At 37.2% G+C, this 18,821-nt stretch overlaps 1 protein-coding gene across 1 annotated transcript; it reads left to right on the top strand.

Annotated features, from left to right (window-relative positions):
* The first annotated feature begins 9,806 nt into the window (after positions 1–9,806).
* LOC118492384 lies at positions 9,807–16,550 on the top strand. The gene is made up of 2 exons (XM_035990347.1): positions 9,807–16,149; positions 16,223–16,550. Exon 1 carries the CDS (start codon positions 10,318–10,320, stop codon positions 11,980–11,982), a length of 1,665 nt encoding a protein of 554 aa, XP_035846240.1. The 5' UTR covers positions 9,807–10,317; the 3' UTR covers positions 11,983–16,149; positions 16,223–16,550.
* The last annotated feature ends 2,271 nt before the right edge of the window (positions 16,551–18,821 follow it).

The raw sequence follows: 18,821 nt of genomic DNA, 5'->3' as shown, positions 1-18,821 counted from the left end.
ACTTGAAATAAGTAATTTATCCGAAGGAATGAAGAAAGCCATCAAGAATTTTCGAAAGAAAATTGCTGCGGCAAGAGATGCAAACATCTTCATCAAGTGTACTTCTACACTCCCTGACTGGTACCAAGGAAAAACCTTTCCAAGTTACCATCATTTAGAAATTGGCATAGCCAAAGCAAGAACGGTCAATCCTTCAAGGGTGATAAAAGAAGACTATGAAGACTATGAAAAATGGTTACATATCAGGACCAAAGGATTTTTACAAATCCTAGAAAACCTACAGAAAATTAAAGTAGGAAGCTTTAACAAAGTAAATTATTGCAGCACTAACTGCATAATTACTAGCTATAGTGGAACTCCTCTACCACTACATGAAAAAGAAGCTTTAGAAAGGATGGAGCAACGCATCATCTTCAATAAAGTAGAAGCAGGCCCAGCCACTAAAGAACAACTTTGTCAAAAGTTGCAACGCACCTTTGAGAACCATCAGTGCGAATACTGCAAAGCATCTTCTTCAGAAGAAAACAAAAACCCCACTGAAAAAGACAGCTACTTTTCAGATGAGGACACTCGAGAACTGGACCCAACACATGGGTACATCGATTGAAAAAACGTCATCCATGACGATTGATTAAGGGCTATAATGGTCTTTTGTAAAATTCACTTCTATTATATAAAGAAGTTGAATTCCTTTAGTTTAGACATCGAATCCAATCCCCATCCCCTTCTCTCGTATCATTTTCCTTTTCCAACTTTTCCTTTGTAAACTAGTATGAGTGTTAGTGAGTAATCTCCTTGCTAAAGGAGAATATTATGTAAATATCAAGAAGTTCTTCCTTAGGGAAGAACAGTTATGAATAAATATCAGTTTCCTTTTTATCCCTTTGTTTATCTTTAAAGATTTTTGCAAAACCTGGAGCCCTGGAGCCATAAAAAGTACCGTTTAGGCAGGAGGCCGTGTAGGGAAGAATTGGTTGGGTTGGTCACTTGGAAAAATCAACTTAAAGATTTACCTAGTCGGAAAAAGAGGAAAGGTATGGTTTATTCTAACTGTTAAATTACTTCGAAATATTTATATTAATATCTCCTTAAGCATTTTTATAAACAACTGTTTTTACAAACAAACACAAATAAAATCGATTAACCAATATCGAAATCAAATGATTTATACTATCAAACGAATGATTCTTGAAATCAAAAATTTAGTCAATAAAAGACTACAAAAATGGATATAGAATTGCTATTTCCAAATCAATTCATCGACAAATTAACTCAAATTTGTCAATTCAAATTTGTCATCTATCGATTGGTATGGAATCTTTGGACAATTATGAACGATTGTTTGATTGAACAAAAAAGTCAACATATGATGACTATGATAGTAATCAAGAAATTACTACAACTATTTGCTAGTAACCAAAAAATTACTACGACCATTGGTGTAGTAAAATTAAAAATTGCTAGAACCATTCCGCTACTGGTATCAGAGCCTTGTTGCTCTTTTTTAAAAAATAAGGTGTTATTTCTAAAAAATTAATGGAAAATAACAGTTTATTTAAAAACGATTCAGATGAGTCTGAAGAAATAACTGAAGTTATAAACTTTAGTGAAAACGAAAAAGGTTTTGTATCAGATTACATGATTAATTCTGATCAATTAACAAAAATTAGCAAGCTTAAATTCAAGCTTGACGCAAAACAAGTTTTTAATCAACCAAAAACTTTACAAAGTTTAGTTTCTAGAGCCTTTTCTAGAAAAAATAAAATATTTTATTGTTTTAACACTGAAGAACTTTCAGTTGACATAAACAATACCTCGGGTGAAGTTTATTTGCCACTCTTAACAAAGGGTGAAATAGCAAAAAAGCTTTTACATATTAAACCAGAGTTGAGAAAGTCTCTCAAATATGGTACATATAGGAGCGGTTAAAATCCTCCTAAAAGCACAGTTTAGAGATGGAATTAATTTTCCTATAAAAATGGCCCTTGTTGATAACAGAATTATCAATAGGCAAGACGCTCTTCTTGGAGCAATTCAAGGAAATTTAGCTTATGGTAAATTTATGTTTACTGTCTATCCTAAATTTGCTTTACATCGAGATTCAAAAGATTTCGACAAAACTTTAAGTTTTATACATCAGTGTGAAAGAACTGATCTTTTGGAACCAGGTAATAAAGTATTTACGATTAATTATTTAGTCTCATATGCTTTAACAAATAGCACTCATTCAATTGAGTACAAAGAAAAAGAAAGCATAGCAATTGAGGATATATTCTCAGATATTGGAATTGTTGAAGGCAGTAAATTCGCTGAGCCATCACAATTACAAGAAAACTGGGCAATTGATATTGCACGAAATAAACAAGTTTTAGTATCAAAACCTAGACACAGTTATGCTGGAAGCTCTTTACAAATAAGAGAATCAAGTAACACTGAACAATTAATACGTTCTTTGTCTGAAAGAATTGATGGGTATGGTAGAATCTTAAAAGGAGTTATTGGAGAATAATGTCTTCAAAACCAATTTTAGATTATTTACAATATCTTGATCAACAAATCACCTTTGAAGAGGCTAATATACAAATTTGCTTTACTAGAATAAATCAAATTAAAGAAAATTTTATGTTAAGTCATAAAACAAAATCTCTTAATATAAAAATTATTAAGAAAAACATTTTTGCTTCTAAGCAAAAAATTATTGAGCTTAGAACTAAAAAAGCAATTATATCTATAACATGACTACTCTTTTAAAATTAGAGGAACTTGTTAAAGATTTAATTAGAAAGGTAGAAAGTCTTTCTACAAACGAAAATCTTGAGGCAACTGCCGCAAAAATCATCAAAGATGTTTCAGACAAAATTGATGAAAGAATGGATTCAAAAACTTTTATGCTTGAAAAGCAAAAAGAAAAAATTAATGATGAAAAAAGCTTTCAAAAGTATTCATTTCCAAACTTCAACGTTGGAAATCCATCTCTAGGAAGTTCTAAAAGTCCAAATGCATTATCATGGCCTTTTGGATCAATTCCAAATGACCAATAAAGGTCAAATGGAAAACCTTTTTAGAAATATAAATCTAGAGATCTCTAGACTTTATTTCTGTCTAGAAAGAAATAATCAAAGAATTTATGAATTACATTCGGATTGGAGCATTCATCCTTCTGAAAAAATTCTTGAACTAACTGATCTAAAAAGAAAAAATTCTTTTATTGAAAAAGATATTCAAATATTAAAGGATAAAAAGATTACTTTATCTTGTGGATAAAATGAGTTCTATCACTCAAAAATTAGAGCAAATTCTAGATGAACAATTGGATACCCTTCCAATTGAACAGATAAAAGAACTTGTTAGTCTCATTACTTTAGATAACGAAGAATGTGAACAAAAGTTTTCTGAAGATAAAATCTTAAATGAAAGATATTTTTCTGAAAGTAAAGAACGAATCTTTGTTTTAAATAATGAAGAACCAAGAAACTTTCCTATAAAGAAAGAAGAACCCGAAACTGAAGAAAGCTCTTCAGATATGGAAATGTCTCCAAGACAGAGAGCAAACAATGCTTTTACTAGCAAAAGTAACAGGCATAGAAAAAGGATACAGAATTTTCCATGCCATACCATAAGGGTATACCTGATTCTAATAGTAATGGTAGTGCAACTACTATTAATACTATTAAAATTGATTGTATCTTCAACCTCGACAAAAGAAAAGAGGTAATTGATAAATGGAACACTGAGATCAGTCTAATCATTCAGACTAATTCAGAAGAGTTCTCTAAGGCTAAGGCTTTATTATTATTATTAGAACATAAGTCTGCAGGAATTGTACAAAACTTCATCAAAGGAACAACTTGGGATGAAAATTTACAAGGTGAGGATCTTTTTGATCAAATTATAAATGCAATATATATGATGTTTTTAGGTCTCGACCTCATAACAGATAAAGACCGAGAAAATCAAAAAATGCTAGAAAAAGCAAGACAAAATCTTGCTAAAGCACAACTTTGTGACATATGTCTTTTAGATGATTTCACTTGTCTTTATGAAACAAATTTATATAAATTAGGCACAGGTGAATTCCATTCATGGATTGAGGCTTACCTAATGAAAATTCCCATCGTAGGAGAAAAGGCGAAAGAACGATGGAATAAGGAAAAGAATCAATTTACAATGCATTCCCTTGGGTTTGCTACAAGAATTGTTAAAGAAGAAATTGCATCCTATTGTGATCTTTCTAATAAACAAAAACAGTTAAAACGTTTTAATAAAGACTGTTGTAAAAAACTCGCTGAGTTACCACAATTATCTTTTGGTTGTGAACCAACAAAAGATAAAGGTTATTTCAAAAAGAAATACAAAAATAAATATAAAACAAAAACTAAAAAACGTTTTTGGAAAAGCAAGAAAAGAAAATTTTCACCGGGAAAATACTTTTCTAAAGAAAAACCTAAGGTCTGTCCTCAAGGTAAGAAAAAATGTCGTTGTTGGATATGCTCCGAAGAAGGACATTATGCCAACGAATGTCCCAACCGACAAAAATTTCCGGAAAAGATAAAATTTATCTTAGAAGCCGAAATTGAGGGATATTTTCCTTCTGAAAATATTTTTGATGGCTATACGCAAGTATATGCATTAGAAATACGAGACAACTTGTCATCCTCTGACTCTTCAACAGAAGACTCAGAATGAATTATGTCCACTCTTTTATTTTGATTTTGGCAGGTATTGCTAAATGAAGAATCTCAGTTATTAACTACATCCACATGCCCAAGATGATCATTATCAATAAAAAGAAAAAGGTAGTCATGTCAGATGACAAATGTGGTTTTCAAGATATTCTCTCGACATCGAGCATCTTGAATAAGATCTTCAAAATACGTAAACAAATACGTATTTCAAATAAATTTTTTCTAAAAATAGAAACTTTTCATGCCTATTTAAGGAGCACATACCCTTCAAACTAAAGGCATCACCAATCACTTTCACAAACAGAAAAACTTATTTTTTGAAAAAATGGAGAATTTAAAGGCTTTACGCCTAAAAGAAAAAATTCTTTTGATAGAACTAAAAGCTATTCGAGATCAGATAGCTCTCTATGACGAAAGTCTAGAAACAACTGCTAATTCAGAGCAGGAATCCGCAAGGAAACAATCTGAATCTATTCCCCCTCAAACGGCAAAGGGTAAAGAAATATCAAGTCCGTTCACTCCTGTTGCTTTGGAAAAAAGCAAAAATAGAGTAAATGAAGAACTAAAATCTTCATCTAGCCCAGAAGCAAACGGCTCTGGTAAAGGCACATCAAATCCGTTGATGGCTGACAGTTTGCCAAAAACTGAAAAGGTCTCTCTCAGACCAAGTTACTCCCAAGTCACACAAAAACCAGAAAATCCTAAAAATACCAGATTTTATGTCATTTTTGATGGTGACCATAGAGGAATTTATGAAGATTGGGCCATAGTCAAAAATTATGTTGAAAAAACTGACTATCCATTCAAAAAATTTGGGTCGTTATTACAAGCCCAACAAGAAGCCACCCGATATTCAGCAACATGCGGGAAAAAAGAAATACCTTTAAAGGTAACCATTTTTTCTGAACCTTTGATACCCAAGAAAAAAGAAAGGGTTATTGAATTCAGAAACAACACTTTCTCAAAACCAACAAAAATTGAAGAGAAAGAAGAAAAAGATATTATTTCTTTAGACGAATTCAGAGCAATCTGGTCAAAGGCTAGAGCCATAAGTCAAGACGATTTCGAGTTCGAACATATTTACACAGAAGACAAGGCTACTAAAAGTCTTATTATCTTTTGTCCAGGTGCAAACCCAGAACTAGTTTCTCTAGCATTCTCCGCTGGATTAGCAAAGTTCATCTACCCTTCTCCCAATTTACTTGAAATAAGTAATTTATCCGAAGGAATGAAGAAAGCCATCAAGAATTTTCGAAAGAAAATTGCTGCGGCAAGAGATGCAAACATCTTCATCAAGTGTACTTCTACACTCCCTGACTGGTACCAAGGAAAAACCTTTCCAAGCTACCATCATTTAGAAATTGGCATAGCCAAAGCAAGAACGGTCAATCCTTCAAGGGTGATAAAAGAAGACTATGAAGACTCTGAAAAATGGTTACATATCAGGACCAAAGGATTTTTACAAATCCTAGAAAACCTACAGAAAATTAAAGTAGGAAGCTTTAACAAAGTAAATTATTGCAGCACTAACTGCATAATTACTAGCTATAGTGGAACTCCTCTACCACTACATGAAAAAGAAGCTTTAGAAAGGATGGAGCAACGCATCATCTTCAATAAAGTAGAAGCAGGCCCAGCCACTAAAGAACAACTTTGTCAAAAGTTGCAACGCACCTTTGAGAACCATCAGTGCGAATACTGCAAAGCATCTTCTTCAGAAGAAAACAAAAACCCCACTGAAAAAGACAGCTACTTTTCAGATGAGGACACTCGAGAACTGGACCCAACACATGGGTACATCGATTGAAAAAACGTCATCCATGACGATTGATTAAGGGCTATAATGGTCTTTTGTAAAATTCACTTCTATTATATAAAGAAGTTGAATTCCTTTAGTTTAGACATCGAATCCAATCCCCATCCCCTTCTCTCGTATCATTTTCCTTTTCCAACTTTTCCTTGGTAAACTAGTATGAGTGTTAGTGAGTAATCTCCTTGCTAAAGGAGAATATTATGTAAATATCAAGAAGTTCTTCCTTAGGGAAGAACAGTTATGAATAAATATCAGTTTCCTTTTTATCCCTTTGTTTATCTTTAAAGATTTTTGCAAAACCTGGAGCCCTGGAGCCATAAAAAGTACCGTTTAGGCAGGAGGCCGTGTAGGGAAGAATTGGTTGGGTTGGTCACTTGGAAAAATCAACTTAAAGATTTACCTAGTCGGAAAAAGAGGAAAGGTATGGTTTATTCTAACTGTTAAATTACTTCGAAATATTTATATTAATATCTCCTTAAGCATTTTTATAAACAACTGTTTTTACAAACAAACACAAATAAAATCGATTAACCAATATCGAAATCAAATGATTTATACTATCAAACGAATGATTCTTGAAATCAAAAATTTAGTCAATAAAAGACTACAAAAATGGATATAGAATTGCTATTTCCAAATCAATTCATCGACAAATTAACTCAAATTTGTCAATTCAAATTTGTCATCTATCGATTGGTATGGAATCTTTAGACAATTATGAACGATTGTTTGATTGAACAAAAAAGTCAACATATGATGACTATGTTAGTAATCAAGAAATTACTACAACTATTTGCTAGTAACCAAAAAATTACTACGACCATTGGTGTAGTAAAATTAAAAATTGCTAGAACCATTCCGCTACTGGTATCAGAGCCTTGTTGCTCTTTTTTAAAAAATAAGGTGTTATTTCTAAAAAATTAATGGAAAATAACAGTTTATTTAAAAACGATTCAGATGAGTCTGAAGAAATAACTGAAGTTATAAATAAGGTGTTATTTCTAAATTTTCAGAAACGCCTCTGGGTAAAATTCTTAATTGTTCCATTAAGAGGTAGCATCTTAATGACCATTCAGACACTACCAAACAGCCCCTAACCAAGGCGTTAACTAAATTAGTTTATTTAATATTACTTGATGCTATAGTTTAGGAGTCTAACCTATCATTTACCAAGTTTATGCCTAGTATAGAGGTAGCGTATATTGTATTTACTTCCGTGATTTTTTACTAAAAAAAATTGCTGTGTTTTATGCCAATTGATCCATCATCATACATCATTCATGTGAAAAAAAAAGTATATTACAAAAGTGAAAAATAGTCTAATTTACTTAACACACCCCAACTGAACAGATATTTAACAATACTAACGTTGGACGCGTTGTATCTTGTGGTGACATAAGTCGTTGACTTATAATAAAGCCATAAAGGTATCCGTATGCAACAAGTACTAATTATAGGATCTAATTAACGTTAGACATGTTGCATCATCTATGACATAAGTCGTTGACTCGTAAGTCGTCGTAATAAGGGTGTCTATATATAAACTTACATGTCGTCTTCTTGTCATGCGGCTGACTTGATCAAGGGGTAAAGACCGAGATTATAACCTTGTTAATTAAATATTATGTGATAATTTAAATTTTTAATCAGTTTAAACACCTCCTACATTTTGTTGGTATCAAAGAGGTAAAAACAAGCTGAGAAAAAGAACAGTGAACAAAACAAACAGGAAGAACCGAAAGCTTTTATTAATAAACAGTTGGCGCAGATTACAAGAGAGAATGATATTGTTTTTTCGACTGATTCTACTCTGCACATTCTTGCCTTATTTATACTAAAAAACAAAACAGAATATTCGTTGAAATATGCGGTTCCTTCCTTCAGAATCTGAACAGAATGCAACGTTCAGAATATGACTTTTTCACCCAGCATCAACGTCTCTTTCCTTGTATCTCGGTCAACACTAACCAACACTCTCCCCCTTAGTGTTGGCTTCACTCTTGATGTCTTCTACGCCCATCAGGTCCCTCATTTCAGTAAACTGAATGCGAGGCAACGCTTTGGTCAATGAATCTGCCTTTTGTAAATCACCACTAACGTGCTTAACTTCAATTTGTTCCCGCTCTACACATTCACGTATGAAGTGATACTTCGTGTCAATGTGCTTACTACGTCCATGGAAAACGGGGTTCTTCATCAAGGCAATGGCTGATTCGTTGTCCACCATTAGTAACACCTTTTCCGCTTCTTTGCCGGTTAAGTCACTAATCAAGCTTCTCAACCACAAAGCTTGACAAGCCGCCGACGTCGCTGCCATAAACTCGGCCTCGCAAGAGCTAAGAGCTACTGTTTTTTGCTTTTGAGAGGACCAAGTTATTAAGTTTCCTGAAAAGTAAAACGCCATACCGGTTGTGCTTCGACCATCTTCTTTGTCGGTTCCATGGCTACTATCCGAATAACCCACAAGCCTTATGGAGTCTATACACCATATGTTCTTTCCCTTTTACTTCGAAACCACTTGGTTGCGTCACGTACACTTCTTCTTTGAGCTCCCCGTTTAAGAAAGCTGACTTGACATCTAAATGATGTACAAGCCAGTTTCCTTTAGCAGCAAGAGCTAGTAGCAACCGAATAGTTTCGAGCCGCGCCACCGGAGCAAAAGCATCATCGAAGTCTATCCCTTTCTGTTGGACATAACCTTTCGCAACAACTCGAGCCTTGTGTTTAATCACCTTTCCAGCCGCGTCTTTCTTTAACTTGAACACCCATTTCAGTCCGATTGCCTTATGATCTTTAGGCAAATCGACGAGAGTCCAAGTTTTATTTTTGTTGATGGAGTCGAGTTCCAAATCCATAGCTTTCTTCCAGTTCGGATCAACCATTGCTTCCACATAACTTTCTGGTTCATCATTAATCAAATACAATTCACCTTTTTGAGCATACAACTCTCGAACCTCCTGCTCACTCATTGCTTCTGTTGCATTATACACTTCATTCAAACTTCTTTTTCCTTGTAGAGAAGTATCATCCAGTGACTGAGATGAATTTGCTGGTGAACTTCCTTCATTCATTGCATGTTGTAAGTTGGGAGTATATGTCATCTCAACTTCATGAGATGATGTACCTGCATGACTAAACATTTGTGGGGAAACATTAGAGTTAGGTGTAGAGATATTAGGGGTAGTAGGTCCATTGTTGTGGTCCCATCCTCCACTTTCTTCACTTTGACCTTGCCTTGTGTTGTCACTATCACCATCTACCCCATGTGACCAATATGAGAGAGATGGCATCCATGCAGAAAAAGTGCCATCGCATGCATGTGGCTTTTGTGAAGATCGTTATGGTAACCAAGATCATCCGAGTTACAAGCTATGGGCCTCGGGCCGGTTTAATGTTTATTAGTTTTTTTGTTTATTTAGTAATGGGTCAAACAATTGTTTATGTTATGTTTATATTTGGGTAGTAGGCCACATGAACGGGTCAAACTAGTATGTTATGTCTAGTCCAGTAGTTAGCGGTTAACACAAGGAATTTGGGCCGGAGTTTATGAAACGTCACGTCCCCTTATCAGCGAATAACCACCGGGCGGTTATTTTGGAACATCACAACCGTTTGTGAAACGGTGTGACTGGGAAACGACGTGCCCATTCATTCCTATAAAAGCCGGCTGCCAAACTTCCTTGTCATTCGGTCAGTTAGTTCGTTTGTAATCAGAACGTGGTTTACATTCAGTTATCATATTCAAAGTTCAAGTGTCAATCAGTTTCAATTCGGTTAGTGTGTTTTTTGCAAATCAGTTTTTCGTTTCAATTCATAATCATGAACATGTGTGATTGTTGTGGGTTGTTCGTAAATGATTGTGTTTGTGGTCACAAGACCATCCGTTCCGATTGGTCCTGGGTTTCCGATGACGATGATACCAACATTGGTATCAGAGCCAAAGGTTTAACAGGAAGCGGAAGGGATTATGATCAAGGAGAAAACCGAGTTCGTGGAAACAAAGGGAAATCGGTTATGACCGATTATGGTGAAGATGTGTTTGTTCGTAGTGGAGAGTGCGGCCGGGCGGCGGAAGCGGATGAGTACGCGCAGGGGAAGCCAACCATGCGGACCGGGGTATCACCAATGAAAAAGTTTCCAAAGAAGGTATTCCAAAAGGGTTTCACGAAGAAGTACGGGAAGAAACCTAATGCACCAGTGGGTAGGCCAAGAAAACCGGGGGTTCGGTGTTTCAAGTGCAAGAAGTTTGGCCACATCGCGTCAATTTGCCCTAGTAAGTATATCATATTATCACCATTACCAGTCGAGTGTGATTATATTGTAAAGGATACTTGCGGGGGTAAATGGGATTCAATCTGGGTTGTGGATCCCACGTTTAAGACGCACATGACGGGAAACCGTAATTTGTTCAAGTGTTTCAAGAGACACTTCGGGGTTGTAACGAATGAAAGCAAGAAAGACGTTTCGTTTGTTCATGGAATTGGTGAAGTAAGAGTGCCGGTGGACGGCAAGGATAAGACAATCCCGTGTGTTAGTTACGCACCAAAACTTGACAGGAATGTTCTAAGTTTGGAACAACTCCTGTTTCAAGGGATTGAGACGGTTACTATGGGTGAGAAGTGCGTATTGAAGAAGATGTTCGGTTGTCGATCAAAGGGGTTGGACATATACGAAGATAAGTCGGAAACTGATCTGGAACAAGATTATCTTAACACTTTCTACGATAATCTTGGGGTCGATAATGGGTACAAGAAAGAGAAAGAAGAGTTTCAAGAGTGTCTGGGGGATTATTATGAACGAGAATTCGAGAAGTCGAAAAATAAAAAGAAAGTGTACGATGAACGCCCAAACGCTAGGAAGGTTGTGTACTCGAAGAAAGCAAAGAAGGCTTTATTGATCTACATCGAAGGCGAGAAGGATAATCCACGCCAATCAAGGCAAATGCTTCGGGAACGGGCAATAACTCTCTCTCAACTCGAGGAGGACGTTGTTGAAAGGGGGTTAATCATGGAAAGTTGCATTGAACCAGGGGATCTTATCACACTACACGAAGAAATCAAGAAGCACCCAAGATTCTTCGACGCACCATTCGAGGAAGTTTTAGTTTGGTTCATCACGGACTTTCTAGGGATTGTTTGTGAAAAAGCAATGCCGCCGGAGTTAATTGATGGACGTGATCTTAGCCTCATACTACTACACCGCATCGTGAAGCACAACGGTGGGTTTGATGAAATAATGAAGAAAGACATGTGGGGCGAGATATCGGTGAAATATGGCTACGAAGCGGATGACGCTTACGAGATGAAGGTCGCCTTCATTTATTATCTAGAGTTGGTCGAATGGTATTTTGATTACATCAAGAAGGAGCGTGCAAGAGAGAAAGTTGGCATGGCCGAAAGCTCAAGCAATTGCGGATGGATCGATGATTCAAGCGACGATGACATGGTGGTCAAGATCGAGGTCACCAACAACCGCAAGGAGTGATCGTGATCGAAGGGCTCGGATGTTCTTGCTTAAGGGGGAGAATGAAGATCGTTATGGTAACCAAGATCATCCGAGTTACAAGCTATGGGCCTCGGGCCGGTTTAATGTTTATTAGTTTTTTTGTTTATTTAGTAATGGGTCAAACAATTGTTTATGTTATGTTTATATTTGGGCCGTAGGCCACATGAACGGGTCAAACTAGTATGTTATGTCTAGTCCAGTAGTTAGCGGTTAACACAAGGAATTTGGGCCGGAGTTTATGAAACGTCACGTCCCCTTATCAGCGAATAACCACCGGGCGGTTATTTTGGAACATCACAACCGTTTGTGAAACGGTGTGACTGGGAAACGGCGTGCCCATTCATTCCTATAAAAGCCGGCTGCCAAACTTCCTTGTCATTCGGTCAGTTAGTTCGTTTGTAATCAGAACGTGGTTTACATTCAGTTATCATATTCAAAGTTCAAGTGTCAATCAGTTTCAATTCGGTTAGTGTGTTTTTTGCAAATCAGTTTTTCGTTTCAATTCATAATCATGAACATGTGTGATTGTTGTGGGTTGTTCGTAAATGATTGTGTTTGTGGTCACAAGACCATCCGTTCCGATTGGTCCTGGGTTTCCGATGACGATGATACCAACATTTTGTCCCCATGCCCATGCTTTCCTTTCATCAAATTTCACATCACCTTCCCCTGCTATAATTACCCTTTTATCTCTTGGATCATATAACTTAAAACCCAATGTTCCATGCTCAACACCCAAGTACACTAAAGGTCTGCTTCTATCTTCAAGTTTACTTTTATGACCCTTTAATTTTATCGCAAACCCAACACAACCAAAGACCCTTAAATAGCATGTGTTCGGCTTTTTTCCCTTCCACTTTTCAAATGGTGTTGCATCTTTTACAGCTTTAGTAAGCACCATATTTAATACATAAACAGCATGACTCACAGCCTCCCCCCAAAACATATCAGGCACCTCCATTGCTTTTAACATTGCCCTTGTCATACCCATAACAATTCTATTCCTGCGCTCCACAACACCATTTTGTTGTGGAGTGTAGGGTACTGTTTTTTGTCTCCTTATTCCGTTTTCTTTGCAAAACTCATCAAAGGCTTGAGAATTTAACTCACCACCCCTATCGGTTCTTAACAACTTAATTTCAAACTCACTTTCCTTTTCAACTTGAGTTTTGAAAAACTTAAATTTAGACAAAGCTTCATCTTTTGATCTAAGTAAATATACCCACATATATCTACTATAATCGTCTACGATTAACATAAAGTAATGGTTACCTCCTACCGATTTCGGTGTGATAGAGATCAGCATGCAAAAGTTCCAGTGGCCTTGTAGCCCTCCAAAGTGCCTTGTTTGGGAAGCTTCCTCTAGCTTGCTTAGCTATAAGACATCCTTCACACAACTGATTTGGATGAGTTATTATTGGCAACCCATTCACGTGGCCCTTTTTACCCATCTGTTCCAACAGTTGAAAGTTTGCATGTGCAAACCTTGCATGCCACAACCATGCATCTTCTTCAACTTTTGTAGCCAAACAAATGGGTTTAGTGTGTTGTAACACTATCTTATACAACCGATTCTTTGACCTTTGCACCTTCATCACAAGTTTACCTTCCACATCTCTAACTTTAAGAAATTCATTCCTCATGGATATGTCATATCCATCTTCCGTCATCTGCCCTAGACTTAGGATGTTGCTTGTTAAAGCCGGAATGAAATATACTTGTGGAATCATTAACTGATCTCCATTCTTACATTGAAATAGTAGAGTACCTTTCCCTTTTATTTCTACCTTTGAACCGTCTCCGAAACGTACATGACCCGTTACATTCGTATTTAATTCGGCGAAGAACTCCTTCTCCCCCGTCATATGATTGCTCGCTCCATTGTCGAGGTACCACAAGTTTTTGCTTTGATCGCCCTGATCTTCACACTGCAAAAACACCTTTTGTTCATCCAAAGATACAACCGTAACAGTTTGTTCTCCAACTACGGTTAACAACAAAGACGGTTCATCGTCATTCTCTTTCGTCAAACGCGCCTCTTGTTCTTGTTTCTTCCCAGCTTTGCACTCCGATGCGTAATGACCCATTTGTTGACACTCAAAACATCTTACTTGGCTCTTGTCTCGCGGCTTTCTCGTTTGATTGTTAGCCTCTTGTGAAGACTTATTCCAGCTTTTCTCGCCTCTTCCACGACCACCACGACCACCTCTGGATCCATATCTTCCACCTCGTGTATTTGAACCTCCACGATTTTGATTCCACCTGTGACCGCTTTTAATGTTACTCGAACTTTCTGTTTTGGCGAACATCAACGTACTATCGCCATTTGAAGCATTCCCTTGTCGCAGCTTCAGTCTGTCTTCAAAGGCCTTCAACCTAGCGATGGCCTCTTCGAACGGCATGTTTTCGATGTCCGAGTATTGCTCCATCGAAGCTACCAAGTGTATGTAGCGATCCGTCACGGTGTCTAGGAACTTACGAACAACTTCCTCATCCTTCAAAATGGCTCCCACGCTACTATATTTCGATATCATCGCCGACAATTTACCCGCATATTCATCTATGGACTCCCCGTCCTTCATCCGGAGTGACTCGAACTCGCTCTTCAACGTGTGTAGCCTTGCCTTCTGCACCCTTTCTGCTCCCACGAATCTCGTTTTCAATGACTCCCATACCTCCTTTGCGGTTTTCTTCTTTGCAACCTGCATCAAGATCTCTTCGGGTATGGCCTGAAAGATGAACGCATGCGCCGTCTTGCTCTTTTTCTCGTCTACAACCACACCGGTTGCAGGTTCTATGGATTCCCAAAGCCCTTGGGCATCCGGTACGGCTTCCATCTTAATCGCCCAGGTCATGTAATTAGTTGCAGTGAGTACCGGGCATTGAAACGGGAATGGGTTCTCTTTTGGGGCTGGGTTTGAGGTGTTCGCAACTGTGCCTGTCATATCTTGTAGTCGGAGTATTTTTGGCATGAACCAGGATCAAAAAAAACGTGGAGCTCTGATACCAAATGTTGGTATCAAAGAGGTAAAAACAAGCTGAGAAAAAGAACAGTGAACAAAACAAACATGAAGAACCGAAAGCTTTTATTAATAAACAGTTGGCGCAGATTACAAGAGAGAATGATATTGTTTTTTCGACTGATTCTACTCTGCACATTCTTGCCTTATTTATACTAAAAAACAAAATAGAATATTCGTTGAAATATGCGGTTCCTTCCTTCAGAATCTGAACAGAATGCAACGTTCAGAATATGACTTTTTCACCCAGCATCAACGTCTCTTTCCTTGTATCTCGGTCAACACTAACCAACACATTTCTCAATTAATCCAAATTAACTTCGTTTCTAAGGAATAGCTTGGTGGTAAAGTATAGTATTCCTCAAACAAATGGTTGTGGGTTCAAATCCTGCAACAGGCAGGTTTGATGTAAATTTAGCCGTTAAAAAAAATCAAAAGTAACTTCCTCAGTAGTAGTAGTAGTAGTAGTAGTCGTTGCAGGATGGAGGTTGTGGCGGTGGGGCGGCGTTCGAGCGATGATAGCAAGTGGTGACCAAGTCTTTGTATGGTGTTAAAAGTCTAAAGATTACTTGTTCCCTTGAATAAAACATAACCATGAGTGGTGACCAAGTCTTTTTAGTCATTTCTTGTAATGAGAATTAACGTAGCATGGCACTCACCAAAGAAGCCTTCAAGTAACACGTTATTAATAACGCGTAATCAATACATTTATACACCAAGTCACTAATCCCCCTTCTTCTATATATACACGTCACATATTTCAATCCAAAAACACATACAATTATACACAAAATCACATTCTTTGCATACAAAACACACACACACAAATAGTAGAAGATGGGTGACTTGGGAAAGCAACCGATCGGCACCAGAGGTGGCTGTCGTCGAAAGGCCGTTGGGCCTTCGTTTGACAAGCTTCCAGCGAGCAGGTGGAAGATTAAGAAACGAATTCTCAAAGAACTGATATTTGGAGGCCGGAAACAAACAACCGAAGGCGGAGGTGGAGGTGAAGGTGGAGGCGCCGAACTTCCACCAAGCCGGTGGAAGATCAAGAAGCGACTACTTAAAGATCTGTTTTGGACCAACACTAGTGTTTAGTTTATACTAACGTGTGGAGTTGGAGAAGGTAGGTAAATGCATTACATTGATTTTAGTTGTATTTTTGTTATTTTTGACAAAACTGATGTTGCATAACAAAGGCTATAAGGATGTGAAAATACTAGCAACACCAACAAGATTGAAGTCGGGTAAAGTCGAAGGGATCAACAGGGAGGTGCGGACGGTCTCAGGGGTGGCCAGGAGGAGATCTAGAGTCAAGGGACTAAAGGGTTAATAATAATTTCTAATATATTATTATGGAGCTTTGTTCGTCTCGCAAGATTATGTTTCCTAGTTTAAATTGTTTTTTCTTCCCCGAGTTGTTTACCTATATATGGAGTTGTTAGGGTTGTTTGTTTTGAATGCGCTTGTAATTTCATTTTACATCAATAAAAAGAGTCGAACTCGTCAAGTTCAGTTTGTGTGTTCCGTTTGTGTCTCGGCTACCACGTTAACAAAGGGTTCAAAAGTGGAGTTTATGTATGTTTCATGCAATTATATCTTTATGTTTGATGAATCTAGGAATTTAGTAACCAAGTGTGTGCATGTTTCCAAACTTTGATGCATAAAAATGTTAAGCTGTTTGAGACTCTCGTTGATGGAATGGTATCTCCAGCCCGTCGTCACTCTTGTCGGAAATGCGATGTTGACTAGCACTTGTGGTCAGTGGCGGACCTACAGCCACCCGTGAGGGGATGGCCACCCCCGTAAAAAAATTAGTGTATTATTTAAGCCAAAATCTCAATCATCCCCCTTAAATATATGGTTAAATCTTCTTTATCACACTTCAAAAAATAAATCTTGGCTCCGCTACTGCTCATGGTAGTCGACTATAGAAGCACCGGTCCGTCGATCTAGAATCTTCTTGTGGTGCTGCTACTTGTCAATCACTTGTTCAAACAAGGTTTATGACCACTTCAAAGGGGTGTTGGACACGTAGTTTTTAGTGAATATTATTGCAAATTCAAGATTAAAACTAAGCACTTTATTAAACTTGATAATAATAGTTAAATAACTCTATATCCAATTGTTTTATCAAAAATAAAAAAAAGTTTTTAGTGAATATTTTGATAAAGTGAATAGCCTCGCAAAAGCTCCAATAATAGTTTTTAGTGAATATTTGCAAATTCAAGATTAAAACTAAGCACTTTTTAGTGTATAAAACTAAGCACTTTTTAGTGTATAATACTAAGCACTTTATGTTGGAAATTTTATAAATAATATTATATTATTTGTTAATATAATGATTATTTAATAGTTAAGCCAAGATGAATGAGAGATCTTGTGCATTAAGTTTGTGTATTGGAACCATAAGCATGTGGGAAATTGAGTTTGTCCCACATAGGTGGAGAGATAAATCTTTTGTGGATTTATAATTAGAATTCTCTACACGAATGTATTCTTGTATGACTACTCACACCCAGTGGTAGCCAGGAGGGTGCGAAGCACCCGACCCGCGTCCGGGCACGGGACCGGGACGAGGGCGATGGGCGCAATGTGGCGCTTTGATGGCGCACTTTGCACTTCGACGCTCGCATCGCTTGGAGCCGCCTTTACTATTTTTTAGATGCGTCTGGGTTCGTGTGGCTTGAGCAAGTGGTCTGGTGACAGTTTAGATTCCTACTGATTAAATTGAATTAAGTTCTGGTGACAGTTTAGATTCCTACTGATTAAATTGAATTAAGTTCTCATTAAATTTGAGACTTAATTTTTATTGAATTCTGTATTCAATATGGCTTTAATCATATTGAATTATGTATTCAATATGACTTTTTAGTTGAAATTCTAAACAACAATATATACAGCTTGGGTGTTCTGTTTAGAGACACAGCAATATAGAAATTCGTATTGTTCATAGCACACAGAGAGAATTTCCTAACTTCGAATCCCTAAGAACTCTTGTTTCAGGTATTTTTTCAGGTGCTAGGCTAATCCTGGCAGTACAATCTGCTTAGGCTGTTGTACCCTGGGAAACAGACGGGTTCACCTGGGTGGCCCGAAATCTGTTTAAAGGGAAGCGTGATCTTCACGTGCCTCAGTCACCATTGGTTTTCGTTTTATTCCTTATTTTTCCTTGTAATCTGTTCTTAGTTTAATTTAAATTTCTTGTATTGTAATTTCTTTCTGTTTACTTCTGTTCTTCTTTATGTATTGTAATCAGAATGTTTATTAATAAAATTTGTTATTTTAACCATACGAATTTCTATATTGCTGTGTCTCTAAACAGAACACCCAAGCTGTATATATTGTTGTTTAGAATTTCAACTGAAAAGTCATATTGAATACATAATTCAATATGATTAAAGCCATATTGAATACATAATTCAATAAAAATTAAGTCTCAAATTTAATGAGAACTTAATTCAATTTAATCAGTAGGAGTCTAAACTGTCACCAGACCACTTGTCCAAGCCACACGAACCCAGACGCATCTAAAAATAGTAAAGGCGGCTCCAAGCGGCTCGCGGCGATGCGAGCGTGCGAAGTGCCCCATCAAAGCGCCACATTGCGCCCATCGCCCTCGTCCCGTGCCCGGGCGCGGGTCGGGTCGGGTGCTTCGCACCCTCCTGGCTACCACTGGGTGTGAGTAGTCATACAAGAATACATTCGTGTAGAGAATTCTAATTATAAATCCACAAAAGATTTATCTCTCCACCTATGTGGGACAAGCTCAATTTCCCACATGCTTATGGTTCCAAC

This window comes from Helianthus annuus, chromosome 5 (assembly GCF_002127325.2).
Source record: "Helianthus annuus cultivar XRQ/B chromosome 5, HanXRQr2.0-SUNRISE, whole genome shotgun sequence".
In the NCBI taxonomy this organism is placed as follows: Eukaryota; Viridiplantae; Streptophyta; class Magnoliopsida; order Asterales; family Asteraceae; genus Helianthus; species Helianthus annuus.
Note: the sequence above shows the minus strand (reverse complement) of the source record. Positions and strands in the feature narration are given on the sequence as shown.

Excerpts from the sequence above, each read along its gene's own strand:
- LOC118492384 (XM_035990347.1), top strand. The coding sequence starts at position 10,318 with ATGAACATGTGTGATTGTTGTGGGTTGTTCGTAAATGATTGTGTTTGT.